Source organism: Physeter macrocephalus, chromosome 8, assembly GCF_002837175.3.
Source record: "Physeter macrocephalus isolate SW-GA chromosome 8, ASM283717v5, whole genome shotgun sequence".
Taxonomy (NCBI): Eukaryota; Metazoa; Chordata; class Mammalia; order Artiodactyla; family Physeteridae; genus Physeter; species Physeter macrocephalus.
The window spans coordinates 52,331,538-52,356,103 of NC_041221.1; the positions used below are offsets into that span (position 1 = coordinate 52,331,538).

The following is a 24,566-nucleotide window of genomic DNA, read 5'->3' on the forward strand; positions in this document are numbered from 1 at the left end:
ATCCCACATGCCGCGGAGCGGCTGGGCCCGTGAGCCATGGCCACTGAGCCTGCGCGTCTGGAGCCTGTGCTCCGCAACGGGAGAGGCCACGGCAGTGAGAGGCCCGCGTACTGCAAAAAAAAAAAAAAAAGAAGGTGCTATTAGAATTAACCAAAAAGAAAATACTTTTTGCATTTTCTGTTTTTCTTAATTTGTCAATATGATTTTTTTTCTATTCTAACAGGTGAAAAACCTTTTGAATGTCCAAATTGTCATGAACGATTTGCTAGAAATAGCACCCTCAAATGTCACCTGACTGCATGCCAAACTGGAGTGGGGGCAAAAAAGGGAAGAAAGAAGCTCTATGAATGTCAGGTATGTGTGGGTATACTCCATCCTTAGCAAACGAGTCTGCGTTTGAAATCATTAGAAGTGAAGGGTGACAGAACTAGAGCAAAGGTATAGAGCTGACAAGTTTAGAAAGAAATGAGAGTAAAGAACATCATTGTCTTGCTTTCATAAGGGGGAATAGTAGTAGTAGTTGTTGTTTTTACCCAACCCTAGATGATACCAATGTCAATAAAATTATGTCCTAAGTAACATAGTCTGAAACTATGGTTATTCTTAACCATAGAACAATCATTAGAATTCAGGTTTGGGGTGGAGAAGGCAGACCAGCTATAATTGGCTCTTCTTCCATGATTAGTGTGTATTTATCCCACATGGTGAAATTGTTCTTAATGTTGATATCATGGAAGAAATTATAATAGTGTTACTTTATAGTCCGTTATAAGCAATATTAAAATGTTTCCCCAAAAGGATTTAAGTTGTTAGCTAATCAGGTAAAAGATCAAATAAACAAAAGAATTATGAAATTCCCTTAGACTCCGTTACAGATGTCATATTTATAACATTTTCAGAAAAATCTTCAACTTTTTTCTTACAGAGAATAAATGCATCCATATTTCCTTCAGTTTGAATATAAGTGTTAACACCAAATGTTTGGTTATTTCAGGTCTGTAATAGTGTGTTTAACAGCTGGGACCAGTTCAAAGATCACTTGGTAATACACACTGGAGATAAACCCAACCATTGTACTTTGTGTGACTTGTGGTTTATGCAAGGAAATGAATTAAGGAGGCATCTCAGTGATGCTCATAATATTTCAGAGCGTCTAGTAACTGAAGAAGTTCTTTCAGTAGAAACACGTTTGCAAACTGAACCTGTGACATCAATGACTATTATAGAACAAGTTGGGAAGGTGCACGTGTTACCATTGCTTCAGGTTCAGGTGGATTCAGCACAAGTGACTGTGGAACAGGTCCACCCAGATCTGCTCCAGGACAGCCAAGTGCACGATTCACATATGAATGAGCTTCCAGAACAGGTCCAGGTAAGTTATCTAGAAGTGGGTCGAATTCAGACTGAAGAAGGTACTGAAGTACATGTAGAGGAGCTGCATGTTGAACGGGTAAATCAGATGCCAATGGAAGTACAAACTGAGCTTCTAGAAGCAGACTTGGATCAAGTGACCCCTGAAATCATGAACCAAGAGGAGAGAGAGCCTACCCAAGCAGATGCTGCTGAGGCGGCCAGAGAAGATCACGAAGATGCTGAGGGTTTAGAGACCAAATCAACAGTGGATTCCCAAGCTGAAAAGCCAGGAAATGAGAACAGAACACCTATGCCAGTTTTAGAATGAAATAACAAATGAATATATTTTTAAATTTATGTGTTGAGTTTTTGAACTGATGATGGGCAGTGTGACTGTCCTTAAGCTAACAGACATGTGGACCAAAGTTAAGCTCTTTCCTGTTGTGTTGAACTGTTTCTATTGAAACAAACTGATTTTCCCCCACTTGATGCCACAGAGGAGGGATCTTTCCCAGAAGTGAATGGGAAGCTTTGAGAAGTATATTTCTGGAAAACTGAAATGGATTATATTCTTATTATATAGTTGGGTACGAATGTATCTATTTTCATTGTGGTAAGGGTTCTCCGTTCTCTCTTTGCCCAGTCATGTCCTTCCTCAAGTTTTTTTTCCCCTATATTGTAAAATCAAACGTAAAATCATTAGAATACAAGTTTATGTATTCTAATGCATGTTAGAACATTTGAATATATATAGGAAACACAAGGCTGCATGAAGAAAAGTGCATTGTTACTGTGCAGTTAAATTTTGGCTTCTGGCTTTTTTTAGCTTGAACAACACTCTTGTCTACCCTGACAGTCACAGATGTCATCTCTGCAACAGAAACGGTGGTGGTGGCGGCAAATTTCTAGAATGTTTAAAAACCAACCACACCCATGTGCCTTTTCAAACTCAACTTCTGTAAAGCGCCTCTGGTTCTTTCAGAGTTTGTGTTGCAAGGAGCAATGTAGGTCATGCTATAGCACTCTATATTTTCCTTACAATGACAGCTACCAGTTCTTTTTCACTTCAGTTAGACTGAGAAATTTCATTTAATGGCGGCTGAAAGGCCATTTTCAATTGGGAAAATTCACTTATATCTGTGGTAAACTTTATTTTGATGAAAAGTTGCACTAGTATTTTACCACCAGATGAAAAAAAGATGAGCATCACTTAAAAATTAATGTATTTAAAATAAAGTACAGAGAAAAACATGTATATAATATATCAGGCTTTGTTTTGAATGACTCTTTTTCCCCAATCCTTAATGTAAAGATCTTGTGCTATAACTTTTAAAGCCATACAAATAAGAGTGCTAAACTGTGGACTTAAAAGTAGGTGTGTAAATATTTTTAATCAGTATTACTTGGAAAATAAAATATAACAACCACATACACCAATATGCTATTTTCTTTACCTGTTAAATATTGGGAGATATTTACATTTTTAAAGTAAACTTTAAAATTATGTGTTCATGACTCTTTTTTCACCTTACCAGTGTGGAAGTTGGTTTGTGGTCAGAGATGTCTTCTCATCTGTATTAACATGACTGATACACGAATTGAGATATAAAATTCTCAGTACACATCTCCAGTCCCCAAAAATCAGTTCAAAAGAAAGGAAGGAGGAGGAGGTTGATATTTGCTCTTCTATACGGTGGAACACAATAGCCAATGGAATTTTAGTACAGCCTATTTTAAAAATACTTTCTCCACTTACTAGTGTGTTAAATTTAAAAGATCAATTCAACATGACTTTTAGTAATGCTGATGTTAAATGGTATCACATTTATGAAATATACTGAAGAGGATGGCTTCCCACAACTGGAGAAGTCATGGATTTAAAGATAATAGGAATTAGAAGGCTGTTTTTATTTTAGGATCAAAGTGTATGAACATTTCCAAGTCTGTTCTCTTTGGCAGTTGGGTATCTGCTACAAAGCTTATATATATATATTTTTTAAATATATATATATTCTTTTTTTGAAGTCAGAAAATACTAATGATAGAATTATATCATACTGAATTTTTCAGTTTGCCTTAAGATGTCCACGTTCCTGAGTTAGTTGTAGTTTAAAGAAATGTTTAAATTCCTGACAGATACAGTGGTCTCAAGTATATAAATTACTAGTTAGTATCTAGTGAATTTTGAATGCTGAAAATAGCTCATGCTGTGCCCTTAAGCCAAGGTATGAAACAAGGTTTATTTTTAAACATAATCTTTCAAGAGCCCTGACCACAAGGTAGAGATCAGGGACAAAGGCACAGCAAAGCATTAAAATTATCATTTGAGTTTTTAGATTTGGCAAGGCCTTTCAGAACAGGTTTGAGGGACAGGTGTAGTTCATTTTACTTTTCCCAAAAGGTGTGAAGGCTGTATCAGTGTACTCCAAATGCCAGTAAATTTGATTGTAGAAGAGAGAAAGCTACCCACTGGTGGTAAACCTTAGGTTGACTAGGACTTTGCAGTTCATAAAGCATTTTACAGTAACAGCTATTAAAAACCATGATGTATATTGAAGTACTGAACTGGATATTTTGTTCCTCTCACTTTACTCCTACTGGAGTTTTTAGCTAGGTCTACAGCGTGACACCTGGGCAGCAGTGCCAGACATTGGTCATCATAGGAATCCCAGGAGCACTGGAGAATGATAGGAGAGTCTCTTCTATCTCCCCTACTCCACTGTTCAACAGCAGTTCTTTGATTATCTGACACCAGCTGGGTTTCCTTCAATTCTGACAGTACCAAGAGTTAACGTAGATTCCAGAAGTTAGAAGTACCACAACATTGCCCCTACTTCAGACACCAGCCGACAATAGTCCCTGGAGTACGCACACTTCTGCCTGGCCAACTACAAATTAGGTGTTCCCACCCGCTCCCAGGTTCAGTAATGTGCTAGAATGACCCAGAATTCAGGAAGGCACTGTACTTAGGAGTGTAGTTTTATTATAAAGGATACAAACCAGGAACAGATGGGAGGAAGGACATGCATAGCGCAAAGTCGGGGGGAGAAGTGTGCAGCATTTGCCTGTCCTGTCCTGGTGCTCCACCCTCCCAGCACATGGATGTGTTTACCCAGATGCTCCTTTCACATTGTTTACTTAAGTTTCATTACCTAGACATGATTAAGTTATCGTCCATTGATTATTGAACTCTCTCCAGCCCTTCCTGCTTCTCTGGAGATCTTGGGGGTGGGGCTGCTAGTTCTAGCCCTCTAATTCATATGGTTGATTCCTCTGGTGACCAGAGCCTAGAGTCACCTCATTACGTAAACTCAGGCAAGGACTTGTTAGGAATAACAAAAGACATAACTCAGGAAATTGCAAGGGTTCTAGGAGCTTAGTGCCAGGAACCAGGGACAAAGAATGAATACATTTTTTCTTATACTGTATGTATCACCTGAGAGTCAAAGGAAAACTAACTGAACCCTAATGTCAATACATTTAAAATCTAGAAGTCTTTTGGATATGTACAAAAAACAGAGGGATCTTACAGTCTTACCATTTTAAAAGGCTGCCATCCTCATCCTACTGTTGAAAGTAGAATTATTTTCATGGAAAGGTAAGTCCTTTCAGTTTTTTGTTTGTTTGTTTTTTGTTTGTTTTTTTGCGGTACGCGGGCTTTTTCACTGTTGTGGCCTCTCCCGTTGCGGAGCACGGGCTCCGGACGCGCAGGCTCAGCGGCCATGGCTCACGGGCTTAGCCGCTCCGCGGCATGTGGGATCTTCCCGGACCGGGGCACGAACCCGCGTCCCCTGCATCGGCAGGCGGACTCTCAACCACTGCGCATGAGAGTCTTCTAGACTACCCACTTTATACTTTGCATAAGCAAACAGTATTGACTGAGGCCTGGATGTAGATAAAAAATGTCAACAAGTAAGTCAAGTGGATTTTAATGCACATCTTCAACATGGGTTGATTGTTCTAAACGAACAAGTGAACAATTAAAGACCAAACAAATGGTCTTTAAAGTGTTCACATGGAAACAGTTTTATAACTGTCATGTAAAATTACAAGTAAATGACCTCTTAAAAAGTTTAGCCTGATTTTGTTGGAGGTAACATGATAGCTTTGAATTTATTAACACTGACCACTATGTTTGTTATATCAGCAGAGAGAAACCGAAGCTGAATGTTTTTCTTGTGTAATGTGCCGAGCTGTGCCATGGCTCTTAAAGAATTTGTCATAAAGGATTCAAGTGAGGAGCAGAGGAATTAAAACTATCACCACCAATTACTGAGATCCATTATAATTGGAGGCCTAGAAGTGTATTGCTTTAAAACCATAAATGTAGAGGCTGTCATTATCATAAATGTATGCTGAATTTACAGGATATCTTAAAACTACTCCATGTTCTATAAATGTTACTTCATTGGGCTTCCCTGGTGGCGCAGTGGTTGGGGGCCCGCCTGCCGATGCGGGGGACACGGGTTCGTGCCCCGGTCCGGGAAGATCCCACATGGCGTGGAGCCTGCGCGTCTGGAGCAAAAAAAAAAAAAAAAAAAAAAAAAAAAAAAGTTACTTCATTAATTCTGTTGACATGGTACGTAGGAAAGCAGCATGTGAATTCATAATTTTTTTCTCCTCAACTTTCCCACAACCTAATAATGACACTAAATATGACAAATAATTCTACAACTGAAGTGATGCCCACCTTGATATTTGTACCAAAATACAGCCTAGGAGAGAAAAATCTTGTAACAGAATAGCGTCATTTATGAATCACTTATTATATGCCAAGCACTTTACATTTAATCATCTCAATGACCTCATGAGGTAATTAACATTATTAGCTATCATTTTACAAATAGAGGAAACTAAGAGGACGAGATGAGAAATAGCTGGTAGGAAGTGGAGCCAATATTGGAAACCAGGGAGTTAAGACTCCACAGACTACACCCTTCCTTAATCACTAAAATACAGTTACCTCTGTATGAGATCTCTTTGTGGCTGATAATATTGGATTGCACAGAGCATAAGTAAAACACCCATTTTCCATTTGTAATTTACATCAGCCCTTGATGGGGTTGGGTTGGGGGAACAGGAGATCAGAAAAGGTGGCAAAACACGCGGAGCAAATTGCCTTTTGGTAGCTCCTTGCCAGTCTCCTTGCCTTGAGACCACACCATCTAGGCAATGGTTCTGCAACAACAGCGTGCATCAGCATTTTGTTAAAACGCACAATTCAACTGGTCTGGGTTAGGGCCCAAGAATTTGCATTCCTAACCTTTCCAGGTAATACACTGGGTTTTGTCCTGGAACCATACCTGGAGAATGGCTGACACAGAGTACTTAAAGGAAGCACAAATGACTAGCCAGTGGCACTAACTTGTTTTGAGGGTCTCTTCTTTCTTTGTAGCATAGTCAGGTGCTACTCAAAATATCTTGTTACCTGTTGTTCATGTTTACTATTCATGTAATGGACTGGACTAAGACAACAGTCTTGGATTTTTTTGTGTCAAGAGCATTCTACGTATTCTCAGTAATGAATTGCCTTTATAATGTTTCTGAAATGAAAATGCCACAAAGAAATGAACTGTTAGAGAATACTATAAGAAATGAGAAACTGGAAAAATCACAATAATTGAATAATTTTGCTTCCACTGGGTAACTCAAATATACTTTAGAGACAAAACGATAGCTAATTATCTGCTGAGGAGCAAATGTCAATGTATGAATTCACCTAAGAGAAGAGCTAGATCATTAACTGGTTGGGGGTTTGGTAGACCACCCATATTGGAGCAGTAGCTGTGTCCTCTGAAATAATAGTTATCAATTAGATACAGCTGTGAAACACTGTGGAGGGAATAATGGGGGTTCAGAACCCTAGTCCAGTTGAAATGCTGCTTATGAAAAACTAAAGACAAAAATCAAACAAAAGTAACTATTTGATTCTGACAACTTTTCATGAGATAATTTCACTACAGGATCAATGGGCCCAGAGCCTTCAGCTGTTCACTGTCCAACTGTAAATAATACCCAAGTGCTGATTATAAGAAAATATCACACTTATTGCTATACTTGGCTACATAGTCAAGAAAAGTTTGGAGTATAGTTGCTACTATAGTGGGAATCAGCAACTCAAATTTTTTAATGAAAATTACTTTTATAATGAAAACTTTTTATATGAAAATGTCTCAAGATCACAATTTGGGGTTTTTTCTCTCCCCCCCTCCCCACCACTTCTCTCTCTCTTTTCTCTGTTGTACTTTACCTTTAGGAAGAAAGCTCAATATTGAACATTAATGACTAAATGATGAGGCAGGGAAGTCTAAAGTGAATTAAAGTACCCAGTATATCAATAGAATTTAAGCTGGCAGTAGTGGCACCTCACTCAGCTGCTGAAATTTACAACCTTTTTTTCTACTTTGTTGTTGTTGTTGTTAAATTATACTTGCTCAAGTAGAAGATTCACCTATTTTAGAAAAATAAGAAAGTCAAAAACTACTCCAAGACCCATTAATCAGAAATAACTGTTGTTAACATTACATGAATATCTGTCCATATACATATGCACGAGAGAGAGAGAACTTTTAAAAACAGAATTGCCATGCTAGTCTTAATTCTTTTGGTTTAATTTTGCTTGAATTTAACAGAAATAAGAAGGGAAGCAGAATACATGGATAAACCTCAGATAAATGTTTCTTTACTACTAGTCCTTTAAAGGTTCCTATAAAAGTAAGGAAAAAGGGATTTTAATAAATACCATTGTCAGTGATTCAATTTGATTTTCTAATTATATTTGCATTGTCAAGGCTTCTAAAGTCAGTGTGCAGATTAAACAGCTGATTAATTACAGCACAGAGAGAATTTGTGAAATAGAAGACAGAGCTAAAGAAATTACCCAGAATGTGAAAGAAGGTAAACAGAAGGTAAAAATCTGGAAAATATGAAAAAAGGCATGAGATAGAATGAGGGGGTCTGACACACATAATGTTCAACTGGAAAACCTGAAAGAAAGATAAACATGGGACAGGGATCATATTCAAAGAGATACTGTCTGAGAATGTTTCTGAATTGTCTGTAAGACATGAAGTCTCAGACTCAGGTAGCACACAGAAACTTAACAGCATAAATAAAACAAATTTTCCTGGAACAGGATATACCTTTTGAGTTACAGGTTCAACTCTACAGCAATATGCAGTCTTAGAAAACGTTTGCTCTGTGTCAGCTCCCAAGATATGTCAAATATCCCTACCAGGAGAGAGGAAGGAGAGTGGAGGTAGGAAAACCTCATGAATAGCCCAGGTTCACATTCAATAGGGATGCTATGTATCAGGTAACTTAATGACCAGAAAATTAGAGTAGAATGTCCCTATATGCCCTAGAACAGCACTAAAGGTGGAAAGATCCCTCAAAACCTGAAATAAAAATAATAGCTACCATTTATTAGGCATTTATTAGAGGAGGTTCTGACGTTTGGGCCCCAACTACTTAGAGACCGTGATGAAAGGAGTAGACAGATACATTGTCAATGGGGGATCCTCCTGCCTACCACCTGAGCCCATGGACTCCAGATTAAGAAAACCTAGTATACTGTTTTCCAGAAACTTTGTCTCAATTCTCACCACTCCCAGATTACAGGTGAGGAAACAGACTAGAAGGTGCTTGAAACCAGAGTGTCATATAAGTAGTAAGTAACAGAGCTAGGAGTCAAGGTGTAGCTTTATGACTCAAAAATCTAAACTTTTAGCCACTGTCAATGTTACTCAAAGTATAGAACAAGGACCTCCTGCATTAGAGTCAGTTGTTCCTAGGAATGTATTTGACTTCTTTTCCGCTAACACAAGGGAGCAGGGTTTAGCAAACTAAATTTGAATGAGCTCTGCAATAACATGAAACTGTCTATACTGTCTTTATAGGTCTTACAGTTTCATCAATTCTTTTGGAAAATAATATTTTTCTGACATTAAAATTTTTTTCTGACATATACACCCATTGTAGAAAATGCAAACAACCCTGGAAAGTATTAAGATCATTTAAATCACCTGAGATTCTGCCACATAACCAAAACCATTTCCAATGTCTGGTGTAGTTCCTTCTAGTTATATATATCACAAATTTGTGTCATTCTGTTTTGTAACTTTTGCTTTCACTTAACATGTTGAAAATATTTCCCCATACTATTCAAAACAAGAAATTTTTACCTCTGTATATTACTGTTACATTGTAATCAACCTATTGTTGAATGGCCCTTTCTAGGAGAAAAACAACACTTTTTCAAGTGAAGGGAATTGAACCATGAGGTCAGCCCTGTATGGCTGGGTATCCCGGGATGCCCAAGGGAAGGGAAGGAAGGGTTTATGATTTGAAAGGGAGCAGGCCCTAGCTGCATGTCTGCAAGAGAAATTGGGGTATAGGGGGCTCCTGGAATGGAGTCTGGCCAATGGACTTTAAGAGAAGTGGTTTCTGATGCTGAGTTTTAAGTTTTCCTTTTCTATGGTAGCCTAAAGTTTTCAGTAACTTCTTAATTCTCTAGAATCGAGCATCGGCTTTGCCCTCTGGTGCTCTACTGGTACACGGTGGGAGGGCCTATGACAGAGTACATGTCAGGTTGGGAGTCTGAGGCTCTTGGTATCTAGGCAGTTTCTTTATGAAATCCTGTTCTGTGTATTGTCATGTTGTAGGATTCAAGGAGTATTTTATATTTTTAAAATATGCAATGATTTATCCTGTATTTTATTGTTTGAGAGAGACTGACAGCATGTATTAAGATTACTCCTTTTAAAAAAAGTCCTTTTGTCTTTTGAGGAGAAGCCCTCCCTTTAAAGTCACACTTTTCTCACAGAGAACCTTTATCCTACACAGGTAGATGACCACTCTTACAAAACAAGGAAGCAATTATTCTAGGTTCTCTTGGTTTTCCTGCCAATCTCAATTGTCAGTCTGTGGAGCTGTCCAAGGTTTTATTTCTTGTCTTTCCTGTTCTGGCCCCTTTAATCATCATACAAAGAGGCAGCAGAGGGTATTAAGGAAGAGCTGCAGACTCCAGTCAGACTGCCAAGTTTGAATCCCAGCACCAGCACTGGACAGCTGTGTGACCTTGAGCAAGTCAAATAACGTTTCTGGGCCTCAGTTTCCTCATCTATCAAAACAGGGATGGTAATAAGAGCACCTAACTAAAAAGGTTATTGTGAGGATTTAATTGGTTACTCTTTGTGAAAGTGTCACAGTTCTTGGCAAGTAGTGAAAAAAGGAATCTTGAGATACCCTAATTTCTACCATGAAGGGTTTTAAACTTAGGTTATTTTTCTCCTCAGCTCTTTCGATTTTGTAAATACACCCTGGTAATCATGAATTGAGGATGCCTCAACAGGAGGAGGAGGAAAGAGTGTTCACTGAGCTGTGACTTAGGGCCCCTAATCATGGCTCTGCCATTAACTAGCTGTGTGGCCCTTGTTAAGTTAATTGACCTCTCCGACTTCGATTTCCTCCTCTGTAGAATGAAGGACTTGAACTTCAATAAATCATCTCTATGCTTCAGAATTCGGTGAATCGCATTCCTTCCTTGTTTGTAGACTGGAAAAATATTTGGCATCTACCATTAGCCAGAGAGTCATAGCTGCGGAGTACACAGGAAATTAGGGGTCCACTGCCTAAGTGGCACCAAAGGAACAGGGCCTAATATATGCAGGGACTCCGCGCTGAGGGTGGCATCAGCGCTTATTTCTGCAGAGCCTAAACCCTGCCAGACTCACCTGAAGGAGCCATCACTGTGGTTTGCTAGAAAACCCCGTTCTGTTAGGAAGATTACTGGGTCGCTGTCTCCCAAGGACACGGAAACCTTTTTTATCCAGAGTCTGGAGCGGCTCAGTAAGAAGCGTGAGTTGATGGGAGCTGTGTCAACCCTCTTTCGGTTGTGTGGCCACTTCGCATCCGTGCTCTAGGAGGCGTCCTCTCTGCGGCAGGGCCAAACCCCCTCCTCGAGTGTCTGCGACGGGTGTCCCCGCGCCGCGCGCCCCACTCCCTCCAGCCCCTCCCTCTTGGCTGCCATAGAAACCGACCTACGAGGTCCAGGCCCGCGTCCCGGTACCCCGCGGGCCTCCCCTTCCCCGCCTCCGCCGGGCCATCCCCCCGCTCCGGATTGGTCCTTCGGGAAACGCTGCGGGGCGACTGGGTCCCCTCGGAGGAGCCCGGGCCGGGCCGGTAGGCGGGGTTTGTCGCGGCCGCCGTCCGTCAGGTCGGCCTCCCCTGACAGCTCCGGGAACCTACAGCGCGGCCGCGGCCCCCCGACACGCACGCACCGCCCGCGCCCGCGCCAACCACCGGGAGCGCCTGGCCGGGCGCCGCGCAGCCGACCCCGCGAGAGGAGCTCGCCACCAAGGTAAGCGAGGGCCGCGGGGCTCGCAGCCAGCACCCCACCCGGCAGCCCCTTCCTCCGCCAGGCTGCCGACCTGGGTGCTGAGGAGGGACGCCTCTCCTCCCCGTGACCCGAGGGGAAAGAAAGACACAACTCCTGGCGGGGGTGGGCGACTTGGGGTTAGGAGAAGGTTAGGTGCTTTTTAGGGGTGCGCCTGGGAGGAGAGCGCGTTGGAGGCGGAGACCGGGCTGTGTCGGCGCGTGGGGCCCGTGCCCGGGGGCGTGTGCGCCTGTGACCCGGAGTCCCGGCTTGGTGCGGGCACCCGTGTCTGGGGGCGCGCCCTCAGCCTCGCCCCGCGCACACCAGCTGCGCGCCACCAGCGCTCCCGGGCGCAAGCCCGGAGCTCGAGAGTTTGTATCGAGGGCCGGGGACCTGGGTGACCCCGGCTGGCAGTGGGCAGTGGAGGGAACTGACAGTGAGCGGCTGTGGCCCAGAGGAAGGAAGCCTCCACCACCCCCCACGCCACGACGCGCCCTAAAGGAAAACGCTCCTTTTGAAAGACTGTACAACTAAGGAAGAACCTGTCTCCTCTTCCCTGAGGTCACTTCAGGAATCTTAGGAGCTCGAGGATTGGGCGATGCGACCTGGAGAGGATCGCAACAGGGTCTTTAAAATGCCGTCTCCGATCAGCTTTGTGTGCCTGACACAATATCGGAGCGGATGGAGAGGTCCAGGCAACAGATAAAGGTGCTCCTAGCCCTAATAAGGGTAGCGGAGGTTCAGCCCTCTGCACTTTTTTCCTTCCCTTCTCTCTCTCCCTCCTCCGCCGTCCCTCCCGGCCTGTCTCCCCACCCCCTCCCCGTTTTCGTCCTCCCGACTTTATTAGACAAGAGGGCTCTCTGTTAGACCCACCCTCCCCCACCCCATTCCTCAACCCGTTTCAAACCGAGAGCGAAGGAACCACATTCTAAGCTCTCACCCGTGCAATTTCAGACAAGTTTGGAAGTTAAACAAATCGCCTTTGCACTCGAGGCCGCGGGAAGCCAAAAGGGAAACAAACAAAACCAGCCCGAAAAATCGATTCCAAGTTAAGTCAAGATTGCAAATGGGAATCTAAAACGAGTATTTGTTCATGGCGATATGATTTTTTTTAATGTTTGAAAAATATGTATCACTCAAGTTTGCATCATCAGTATTCAATTTGATTCACAGAAGAGCTTCAAAAGATGGTTTCTGTTAGTGTTGCAAAAGCACTTCTAATTTTGGTTGCCATGGTAACTGAAGAAGTCGCCCGGCACTGTTGAGAGGCTGCCTGGCTGGATCCAGGAACTGTTCTTGAGGAGATCTCTCCACGTCTCCTCATGTTACCATGGTAATAATAATCGAGCCTGTAAGATACTTGTTTCTTTAAAGTACTAAAAGCCCAAGGCATGTCGTTGTTGTTTAATTTTACCTTTTCAGAGAGTGCAATTTGTGAAACAGATCTTCCCTCTCAGACAACTGAGAGTAAACACTGCCCTCCAGCCAATCAGTCCCGCTGGCCCAGCTCCCTTCCCACAGCTCTCTGCACCAAGGACGGAGGCCGAGGAGAGTGTTTGATGCTACAAGAATCCTGGCCTGTGACCAGATCTCTCTCCCCATTAAGCGTTAAATTTGGAATCCTAATTAGCTTTCTAATTAGAAGAGGGGGGAATGTGAGTGGGAGGCCCAGAAAGAGGCTAATAGGGAAAAAGCTAAGTCCAGCTCTCCATGGGCTGGTGTTTTGTGTGCTGTTGAATTGCCTAGTAAAGTCCTCATAGGTTTATTTTTGGCTTGACCACTGTTAAGTGGTAAGCCTGTAAAAACCTTCAGAGGCCTCATTCTGTGCTAGGAAAAAAATGTGGATTGATATTTAGTTTGAGGTGTGTGCTTTTTTCTAATAACAACTGCATTTAAAATAAAGACAGTTTTGTGTGAAATCTCAATTTCCCAGTAATAACTACAGATAGGCCATAGAGCCCTTTATGCTCTTGGTTTGGCCTTAAGTTTTCAGTTAAAAAGGCTTAATTTGGGCGGAGCAATGGTCCCATTCAAATACTTTTATTAGTAAGTGTTGATGTCTTTAAAGGACCATAATTTTTTACACATTCACAATTCCTGAGCATTGAATCCTATAAATTAAATTTACGTATTGATAGCATATGACTGGGAAATTTGAAAGCCCCTAGACTTACAGTTAAAAAAAAAAAAAGAATTTGTCTTAGTAGGTTAATGTTTTCAGCCAAGTATCTAGTTCCATTTTAAGAAACTTAAAAATTAAAATATAATGTAAAATCCAACTGCATTCTTTGAATCTCATTACAGTATTTCTCTAGGGACTAAAGAGCCTTAATTCATTGGCTGATTTTCTTTCAGTTGTTGAAAGGACAAACTGTTTATAAAATTAGTCTCATTCTATGGTTGTCACTTCCTATGGTCATTCTAGAAAAAGTTCTCTAGAATTGAAGTTATAAATTTCAAGAAAAGAAGAAAATATTCAAATTTCTTATGAAGACAATAGTCTACAATTTGAATTAATCAGATCACAGTTCTTACATTACGTTTTTCTCAAGAACTTCAAAGATAGCTCAACCATTATCATACAGTATACTGAGGAATATTAACCAGTTTTATGGATGGGCAAGTCGTGTTCTAAAGACTCAAGTCATCTCAGCTAACTACTTGGAAAATTAAGAGATGAAAACTAAAATCACCTGGCATGTCTATGAACGTGAGTATCAGGTAGGACTTAGAGAAAATCTAGGTGAGAAGAGAGACAGGGTAGAGTGACAGGAAGAATTTAAGATTATGAGAAAAATAAAACAGTAGGGAAAATGTCTTAAGCGAGAAGAAAACTCACAGATTAAAGGAAAGGGAGTAAAAAGAAAAATTTGAGTGTAAAGAGAGTTGCACAGAAAAACAAAAACAAGTTGGAGAACAGGAAGCTAAAAAGAACTCTACTCTTCATCTTCCATGGAGAACAGAGAATCTGATGCTTTTCCAGAAAGCCCCCACTATCCTATTTAGCAAAATCCTCCAACTTAGAGGATCTCTGGGAGGCCTCAGTGGTGGACCAAAAATCTCTCTGGGTCACTGCTTCCTCTCAGTAGTATGGGCTGAGGCAGCCTTCCCATCTGCTCGCTAGACCTCCTTCTTCCCAATCCTTAAGCCACTAAGAAAGCTTTCTCCATTTACACTTGTTGGGATCATTTAGTTGGGATAATTTGTAGACGCACTTGATTACGTAATTGCAGTTTTTAAACTTTAAATTGCAAGTGTCACTTTTAAAAATTGCTTAAATTGTTATCAAAGTAAGGCATTCATCTAATTTTGTGAATTAGAGCATGTGAAAAGAGTCTAACAAAACAACAGTCCCCCTCCTTGGGAGACTCTGCTCTTAGCTGTTTGATCACATACCTCCCCATTTCCAAATAATTCACTTATGTGGCTGGTCCTTGAGTCACCAGTTTTAGACAGAATCTATGTACTTTCTCTTATTATAGGGGAAGATATAGCTCTCTCACTCCACCCGTCCAACTTCCCCTTCCTCCATTTTTGCAACATAGTTGGTGGAAGAAATCAGCCAGAGCACCATTAGTATAACCCTTTATTTGCAAATACCAGGCAGGGGAGAACTCCATAGAGCATCAGGCTTAGGGAAGGAGGACTAAATGTTTCCTAGGACTTTAGCCAGAGAAGCCAAAGTTCTGCTAATTTCAGAAATAGTTGGTCAAGGATAGAAAAGGGAGAAATTGCTCTTTTGGATTAGTAGCCACTGTTTGAGTAATTTGGATTTTATACAGGGGAATGGGGAGGAAGATTCAGGGGCTAATGTCTTGTGCTAGGACACTGAGGAGGAAGAGTGCCGGAGACAAGGACTTGCACACCTCTCTGTGGAAGATCCTGCCCTATAGTGCTTCTCACAGGTGACATTGCAATGTTAATTAAATCAACATCGTGTTTGCATTGCTATGACTGTGTGATTATTGTTCACTGCAGGGCCAAATCGTGAACTATGGTTGTATTTCTTTTTCTCTACAACTATTTTTTTTTTTTTTTTTTCTGCGGTACGCCGGCCTCTCACTGTGTGGCCTCTCCCGGTGCGGAGCACAGGGTGCGGACTACAACTATTTTTTTTTTTTTTTTTCTGCGGTACGCCGGCCTCTCACTGTGTGGCCTCTCCCGTTGCGGAGCACAGGGTCCGGACGCACAGGCCCAGTGGCCATGGCTCACGGGCCCAGCCGCTCCGCGGCATGTGGGATCTTCCCGGACCGGGGCACAAACCCGCATCCCGTGCATCGGCAGGCGGACTCTCAACCACTGCGCCACCAGGGAAGCCCTCTACAACTATTTTGAGGAAAATAGTTTTTCATTTGTTTACTTTTTAGAACCTATCGCCATTTCTTCTAGTGGCTCTTTAAAATGCCTCTCCTGGGTATTTTCCACACAATGAAATGCATCGGCCAATCGTCTTCTTTCTGGGACCCACTCCAGCCCTCCAAAACAGACCTCTCAGTTCTCCAGTCTGAACCAGTTTTCTGATGGCCCTGACACACACTGGCATTCCAAGATTTCTCTTTACCTTCCTTCTGTGCTGGTTCCCTGTTCCCCCTGTTCTCTTGTTTTCTTCTTTCTTGGTTTATGCTTTCATTTTATGGAGCATCCATTTTGCTAGCTTCTTAAGAAAGGGTACAGGAAGTAAATTTGGGGGACCTTGCATGTCTGGAAAAGTTTATTTCACTCTCACACTTAATTGATGGTTTGCCTAGGTATAGGATTCTAGACTGGCAATTCATTCCTGCAAATTTCCAAAGACTGGTTTATTGTTTTCCAGCTTCCAATGTTTCTGAAAGTTCATTGCCATTCTGATGCTTGATTCTTGGCGTGAAATCTGTTTTTTCTCTTTGGAAACTTGTAGGATTCTCTCATTGTTTTATGAAATTTCAGTAAGTATGGATTCACTTTCTATGGATTATGTTCATATACTTGGTAGAGCCAGGAAACTCATGTCCTGCAATTACGGGGAATTAATAATGTAGGCATACTTCGGAAATTATTCCATTTTATTGCTTTCTTTTCCTTGTCATGTATTGATTATTGTTAATTGTATCAACTCAGGATTTTTAGCTTTGAATAAACTGGTTGCTGCCCTTTGGAATCATGCATGCTGCCAGACCAGTTTCTCTTTTCTCACCACTTTTGGTCTTTTAAAAACTGACCTCTACTCTCATATCCTTAGCTCTACTAATAGTTTTGGTACTCTTTGGGCATTTGCGTTACAGTACATATTGTTTTGAAGATGTTAATCTAAGCACAAAGATAGCAAATTTGCTACAGACTAATCAATGATGTGAAGGCCAAGCCTAAAATGATGGTGCAGGTTTCATGACCTTTCATGTCAACTATTGGTAACCTGCAGAGTAAAATATCTCTCTAGAATATAGACTTGTTCACTTTCACATTTTACAGTGGAGGAAACCAATCCTGAGATGTTAAGTGTGGAGTCATTTCTCCTGACTCCTTTCTAAACCATTATTCTTTCACCTTGTTTCCTCTCTCTGCTTGGCTACATTGTCTTATTTCTTTTTCTTTTAATTTCTTAATCTTCTTTTCTTTAGTATAAAGAAATAGGTTCTTTACTGTATGACATATTATATTTATGCATAAGGTATATATTCTAAAATAGTACATATTCCAGAGGCAGCAAGAAGTAGGGGTTAAGTCTAATTCTGGAACAGCTTGCTGAGTTTGAATCCTGGCTCTGTGACTCACCTACAGTGTGACCTTGGGCACATTATTTTACCTCTTTGTACCTCAATTTTGGGGGTCTATACTAATGGTACCTACCTTCTAGGATAGTTGCGAGAATTAAATGAGTTGATTCATGTAAAGCTCTTAGAACAGTGCCTGGCATACAATAAATATCAACGTCGCTAGTATTCTTGTCAGAAGTACAGAAACAAATGTTAAAATGAAAGAAATAATTATCTTTTTTTTTGAAATAATTATCTTTAATTCTGTCTCTACTAACATCTATAATCCCAACTAGAGAGATGACCATGGTTAACATTTCCGAGGGTTGTTTCTTGGTAGTTAAAAATAAAGCAAAAAAAAAAAAGACATATTGTACATACAGTTTTAATGTTGCTTTTTCCACTTGTCTTTATAGTTTAAGCTTGACTGTTCAGTATTCTTCTGTGTGGTATATTTGCTTCCTGTATTGGCCCTAACAAAGAGCCTTGCAAATTAGGTTCTTCATAAGTACTAACTGACTGGGAAGCCAACTCTTCCTTCTGGACCCTTTGGGTTTGGAACAGGTGTAAAGAGGTCTTCCTGTCATGAATTCGAGAAGACTCAGTTACAGTTAAGACAGGCCTTATCTTTCTCTAGACAATGAAAGCATTCTGGCATCTGAAGAATCTGGAGATGGCATCTGAAAAATGAGGGGATACATGAAAAGATGATGGAGAAGGAGAGGGAGGGCTGGGTGAGAACCAGAATGGAAGTGGTGGGGTGGGCCTCAGTGGCACCATTAAGCATGGAGGTGTGGGTCTCCCCACCCACATGGCAGAGACCACATGGAATGTGGATCTGATATTTTGATTTTTTCCTTGGAACCTCAGCAATTAAGTGAGGCTGGGAAGCCAGCGAAAAGGCTTCTGTGTGCAGACACATCCTGAAAGCTGAGGCTGCTTTGATCTCCTGGGAGATCCGACATGATTTTGCCCTTCCCCAGTGCATGACAGTCACCAGTCTGCTTCACTCACACAGGACCTATGTAGCCAGAAGCAGTCAACTTAGCAATGTTTCCAGAGTTCTGGAATCAAGCCTTGAGCAGCCCCAGTGAAGATTCATGCCTCTTGAGAGCACTCCATGTAACACTGAGAAAAATTTGTTAGTGGGTTTGTGTTCTGTCATGTTGCACGTGCTAGAGAATTACTGTCTTCTCGGGAAGCAGAGAAGTTCTTCAGAGGCTTGTGGTCTGGGTGGTGGGTTTTGGATGGAGATATATAGAAGGTGATGTAGAAGGTGAGGAGGAACACTTCTGTCTTGCCTAAACTCAGGCTTCCTTAAGAGTCACCCTCTCTGTATAACACGTCACATCCATGTGAGAACTAGTCTGTGTGGTTTGGTGACTGCTGTCTGCCGAGAGAAGTAAAAAAGATTTACAACAATAAAACAGGTGACATAGTTCATAGCTATAGGAAACAGGATGCAACATTTTTTTAAAGGTTAGTATATGGCAGTGCTAAGTAAGTAGACTCTGGGTTTAAAGCTGTTTGTCTCATTGATGGAATGTTCAGTGATAGTTGAAATTTGGTGACTTAAACCTTTTTTGTTCAATGCTAGATTAATTGGTGAAAGTTGCCCATCAGAAAAGAGACTAAGATGCAAATACAGACTATTACTCCCATTCTTGGCTAATAAAATACACTCTGATCATATTTAATTATGAAGGTTTTTTAAAAAGCCTTTTAAACTTTTCTGAACTTCTGGTTTAGACAAATACCCTTTGGACATAATCAACAGCACTAGTTCTTGTAGCAGACAATGAGGTACAGATTTTCCTACCCTTTACATTGCCTCACATTCAATGGCCATTAAAAACAACAACAACCCACATTTCACTTTCTGTTTCCCTGACCTACATTTCCTTATCTTAGCACTTGCTTAATCACAGGGGCAAATTCTTTCAGGTTTCATCTCATTCAGGAAGTTTTCCCTGAACATTGACCATACCCCATGTGTTCTCTGGGTGCCCACCCTACCTGTACATATGTCTGGCCCAGTCCTTTGAACGTTATATTTAAATTGTCTGTTTAGGTGTCTACCTTGCCCCACTAGCTGATGATTTAATCGTACCTATGTGGCTCCTGGGGAGGACCTCGTACCCACTGGCTTAAAGTAGGCAGGCACTTAAAAATAGTCTGCTGAACTGGATATTTCATCTTGTTATTGGAGGAGTATCCCACAGCCCTAGCTCTGAGGGAGGAAAAGAAACTGGGCTTTCCAGACCCTACAGCAGAAGAAGGCAAGGAAGGGAGAGTTAATAAAGATGTTGAGTGAGCCAGCCTACGGTGACTGCTACACCATCACTGATTGATAGGGTGACCATGTGTCCCAGTTCATCAGGGAAGGCTCTGGATTACATCTGTTGTCCCAGTGTGGTTATTAATAGCACCCCCTTCTACTCTCAAAAGTGTCTTGGTTTGAGTGACAAATTCTGTGTTCACCCTACTTACTGAGCACTTGCTATTTATTGTAGGCTCTCATTAAACAGTAGCTATTAATAAGGGAGATAGACCACAACCATAAGATAAATAACAAGCCAAGATTACATGTGGTGGTCTAACAGCCCTTCATAGGTCTAACCGTTTTGACACAGTCTATGGCTGGTTGATCTTCAGCTCCACCCCTCCCACTCCCATGTTTCCTACTGAAACAGGAGGGAAGGGAACAGGGCACAACCTTTAAAAGAATGACATAGCCATAAGACATGACAAAAACTGGTTAGAACCAACTAGGTCCAAGATGGAAGATTTGACTTCCAGTGGACCTTGAACCTCATTATACACTCATTGTAATACATTAGCATCTAAATGACACACCCACCAGTTCCATGACAGTTCTGAGGCTAACAGAAAAAGGCCAAAAAGTGGGTGGTGGCCCAATTCCTGGAAATCCCCACCTCTTCCCTGAAATAGTTGGAATAATCCTTCCACTTATTAGCCTATGAAATTATCTAGCCCATAAAAACTAACAACCCCATATTTCGGCACCTCTCGCCTTCTGAGATGGCCCACGCTCCATCTGTGGAGTATGTTTCTCTCTAAATAAATCCACTTCTTACCTATCACTTTGTCTCTCACTGAATTCTTTCTGCGACATCAAGAACCTGAGCTTCATTAAATCCTGAGACCAGGTGTGTAATCTCAATTAAAAGACCATAGGGGGCTTCCCTGGTGGCGCAGTGGTGGAGAGTCTGCCTGCTGATGCAGGGGACACAGGTTCGTGCCCCGGTCTGGGAAGATCCCACATGCCGCGGAGCGGCTGGGCCCGTGAGCCATGGTCACTGAGCCTGCGCGTCCAGAGCCTGTGCTCCACAGCGGGAGAGGCCACAACAGTGAGAGGCCCAGGTACCACAAAAAAAAATAAAATAAAATAAAAGACCATAGGTTCAGGGACTTCCCTGGTGGCACAGTGGTTAAGAATCCACCTGCCAATGCAGGGGACACGGGTTCGATCTCTGGTTCAGGAAGATCCCGCATGCCATGGAGCAACTAAGCCGTGTCCACAACTACTGAGCCCACGCTCTAGAGCCCGTGAGCCACAACTACTGAAGCCCGCCCTCCTAGAGCCTGTGCTCTGCAACAAGAGAAGCCATGGTAGTGAGAAGCCTGTGCACCGCAACGAAGAGTAGACCCTGCTCGCCACAACTAGAGAAAGCCTGCGCACGGCAACAAAGACCCAACGCACCCAAAAAAGAAAAAAAAAATGACCATGGGTTCAAGTCCTAATCTGAGTTGCACGGTTTCACTATGACCTCCTTTCTAAAGGATATCTCTTAAGTTTTGCAACATTATTTTCCTATCACTTTTATTTTTGAAACCAAAGACTTAGAATCTAGAAAATTTGCATGTTCAATCATCCCAACTAGTTTTTGTTTAGATTTTCCCTTGGGAAATCATGTTATCAAGTAGCTGAATATATTAGTATTCCAATGTCACACTGCCACTTTAAGGAGTAACCATGTTATAGATTTTGACATTTCAGTTGCCTATTGAAATGGTGATGCTGGACTAATGTCTTAAAGGTACCGAGAGCTCCTATTCCTGACCCATTCCAGGCTCCCACCTCTGACCACCCTTAATGTGGTTTATAATTATTTTGGAATTTTTCTTCCTTGGAAGTGCTCACCTCCACCTCTCTTCCCCATTCTTAAAAACACATTTATTTTTATGAAATCTTCCTTAGGTAAGATTTTCATTTCCTCAACTTTTCACTTGTCAGAAGATAGAATCATCCGCTGAGCACTTCCTGATTGAGCTAACTGACGGAAATGTTGAAAAAGGTGCCTCCCCCGTTTTATGCCCAGGACAACTCATTGGCTTTTTGGAAAGTTGCTTAAAACCCTACACTTCTGTGGCTGTTCTAAATGACTCATGTTAACAGATTTGCTCATACCTCTTTCAGAAGGCATGAAGATGTTTGCCGTCCTGAAATTTGGAGTTGAGAGCAGGTGTACCAATCTAAAGAATGAAATTGGAACAAGCCTGTTCCATGTGTTATGGAATACAAGACTAAATGTGCCATTTTAAGCGTACTCATACACAAAAACAAAATAAATTGAGATTTCAATAGAAATTCACTAAGCTTGTATATTCATTTGGGGAAGAGTTTACATCTTTATGATATTGAGTATTCTCTTATTAAACATGGTATGTTTTTTCCATGTATTAGTTCTTCTTTTATGTTCTCCAATAAGCTTTCATAATTTTCATGATTTATGTCTCTCTCATCTCCTTTGTTGGATTTATTCTTAGGTATCTCATGAATTTTTATTGCCACTCATGAATGGAATATGTTTTATTATTGTTATATTTTCTTATTATTGCCAGATTATTATTGGTGAATACAAATGTTATTGAATTTGCACGAATTTTGTCTTCAGCAACATTGTTAAACTTATTAGTTTTAATCGTTTGTGAGTAAAGTCTCTAGGATTTTCAATGTTTAAAATTCTTTGCCAGCAAATCAGAACAGTTTTGTTTCTTTTCACTATTTAGTTCTTGTCTTCTTTCATTGGCCAGAGGCTCCAATAAATATTGAATAGAAGCAGTGTTAGCAGGCAGCCTTGTCTTCTTCCTGATTTTGTAGAGAATGCTTCTAATATTTCACCATTTAAAAAGATGTCTGCTGTAGGTTTTCGGCAGATAGACTTAACTTGGTTGAGCAGGTTCCCCTCTATACCTAGTTTGCTAACATTTTTATTAATAATGAGTGTACAGTTTTTTGGTTTTTAAATTTCATTTTATTATTTATTTTTTATACAGCAGTTCTTATTAGTTACCTATTTTATACATATAAGTGTATATATGTCAATCCCAATCTCCCAGTTTATCCCACCACCACCACCCCTCCTCCCACATCCCCCTTAGTGTCCATAAGTTTGTTCTCTACATCTGTGTCTCTATTTCTGCCTTGCAAACAAGTTCATCTGTACCATTTATATTTATATTTATTTTTATTTTTATTTATTCCACATATATGTGTTAATATACGATCTTTCTGACTTACTTCACTCTGTATGACAGTCTCTAGGTCCATCCGCGTCTCTACAAATGACCCGATTTTGTTCCTTTTTATGACTGAGTAATAGTCCATTGTATATATGTAATACATCTTATTTATCCATTTCTCTGTCGATGGGCATTTAGGTTGCTTCCATGACCTGGCTATCTGGCTATTGTAAATAGTGCTGCAATGAACATTGGGGTGCATGTGTCTTTTTTTTTTTTTTTTTTGGCTGTGTTAGGTCTTTGTCGCTGTGCATGGGCTTTCTCTAGTTGCAGTGAGCAGGGGGCTACTCTTCGTTGCAGTGTGTGGGCTTCTCATTGTGGTGGCTTCTCTTGTTGCAGAGCACGGGCTCTAGGCATGAGGGCTTCAGTAGTTGTGGCACGTGGGCTCAATAGTGGTGGCTTACGGGCTTAAAGCACAGGCTCAGTAGTTGTGGCACATGGGCTTAGTTGCTCCGTGGCATGTGGGATCTTCCCAGACCACAGCTCGAACCCGTGTCCCCTGCATTGGCAGGCGGATTTTTAACCACTGCATCACCAGGGAAGTCCACATGTGTTTTTTTGAATTACAGTTTTTGGTTGTTTGTAGATTTTCTGATGATGCCCATTCTAACTGGTGTGAGGTGATACCTCCCTGTAGTTTTGATTTGCATTTCTCTAATAATTAGTGATGTTGAGCATCTTTTCATGTGCCTCTTGGCCAGCTGTATGTCTTCTTAGGAGAAACGTCTATTTAGGTCTTCTGCCCATTTTTGGTTGGGTTGTTTGCTTTTTTAATATTGAGCTGCATGAGCTGTTTATATATTCTGGAGATTAATCCTTTGTCCGTTGATTCGTTTGCAAATATTTTCTCCCATTCTGAGGGTTGTCTTTTCATCTTGTTTATAGTTTCCTTTGCTGTGCAAAAGCTTTTAAGCTTCATTAGGTCCCATTTGTTTATTTTTGTTTTTATTTCCATTACTTTAGGAGGTGGGTCAAAAAAGATCTCGCTGTGATTTATGTCAAAGAGTGTTCTCCCTATATTTTCCTCTAAGAGTTTTAGAGTGTCTGGTCTTACATTTGGGTCTTTATTCCATTTTGAGTTTATTTTTGTATATGGTGTTAGAGAATGTTCTAATTTCATTCTATTACATGTAGCTGTCCGGTTTTCCCAGCACCACTTATTGAAGAGACTGTCTTTTCTCCATTATATATCCTTGCCTCCTTTGTCATAGATTAGTTGATCATAGGTGCATGGGTTTATCTCTGGGCTTTCTATCCTGTTCCACTGATCTATATTTCTGTTTTTGTGCCAGTACCATACTGTCTTGATTACTGTAGCTTTGTATTATAGTCTGAAATCAGGGAGTCTGATTCCTCCAGCTCTGTTTATTTCCCTCAAGATTGCTTTGGCTATTCGGGGTCTTTTGTGTCTCCATACAGATTTTAAGATTTTTTGTTCTAATTCTGTAAAAAATGCCATTGGTAATTTGATAGGGATTGCATTGAATCTATAGATTGCTTTGGGTAGTATAGTCATTTTCACAATATTGATTCTTCCAATCCACGAACATGGTATATCT

At 41.1% G+C, this 24,566-nt stretch overlaps 2 protein-coding genes across 9 annotated transcripts in view; both read left to right on the top strand.

Annotated features, from left to right (window-relative positions):
• ZNF131 (zinc finger protein 131) overlaps positions 1-2,793 on the top strand; it is a 33,186-nt gene extending 30,393 nt beyond the window's left edge. For 7 of the 8 annotated variants that reach the window (XM_007123099.4, XM_007123098.4, XM_055086538.1 and 4 more), the window contains exons 6-7: positions 224-354; positions 995-2,791. In XM_007123099.4, the coding sequence (XP_007123161.2) occupies positions 224-354; positions 995-1,681 (818 nt within the window). In that variant the 3' untranslated portion in view covers positions 1,682-2,791. Of the gene's footprint in view, positions 1-223; positions 355-994 lie in introns of all 8 variants that reach the window. The other variant, XM_024121622.3, reaches the window with a different exon arrangement.
• Positions 2,794-11,617: 8,824 nt separating this feature from the next.
• NIM1K (NIM1 serine/threonine protein kinase) overlaps positions 11,618-24,566 on the top strand; it is a 70,117-nt gene continuing 57,168 nt past the window's right edge. Inside the window, exon 1 of the mRNA XM_007120278.4 lies at positions 11,618-11,713. The gene's annotated coding sequence lies outside the window, so the exon portion shown is untranslated. The remainder of the gene's footprint in view (positions 11,714-24,566) is intronic.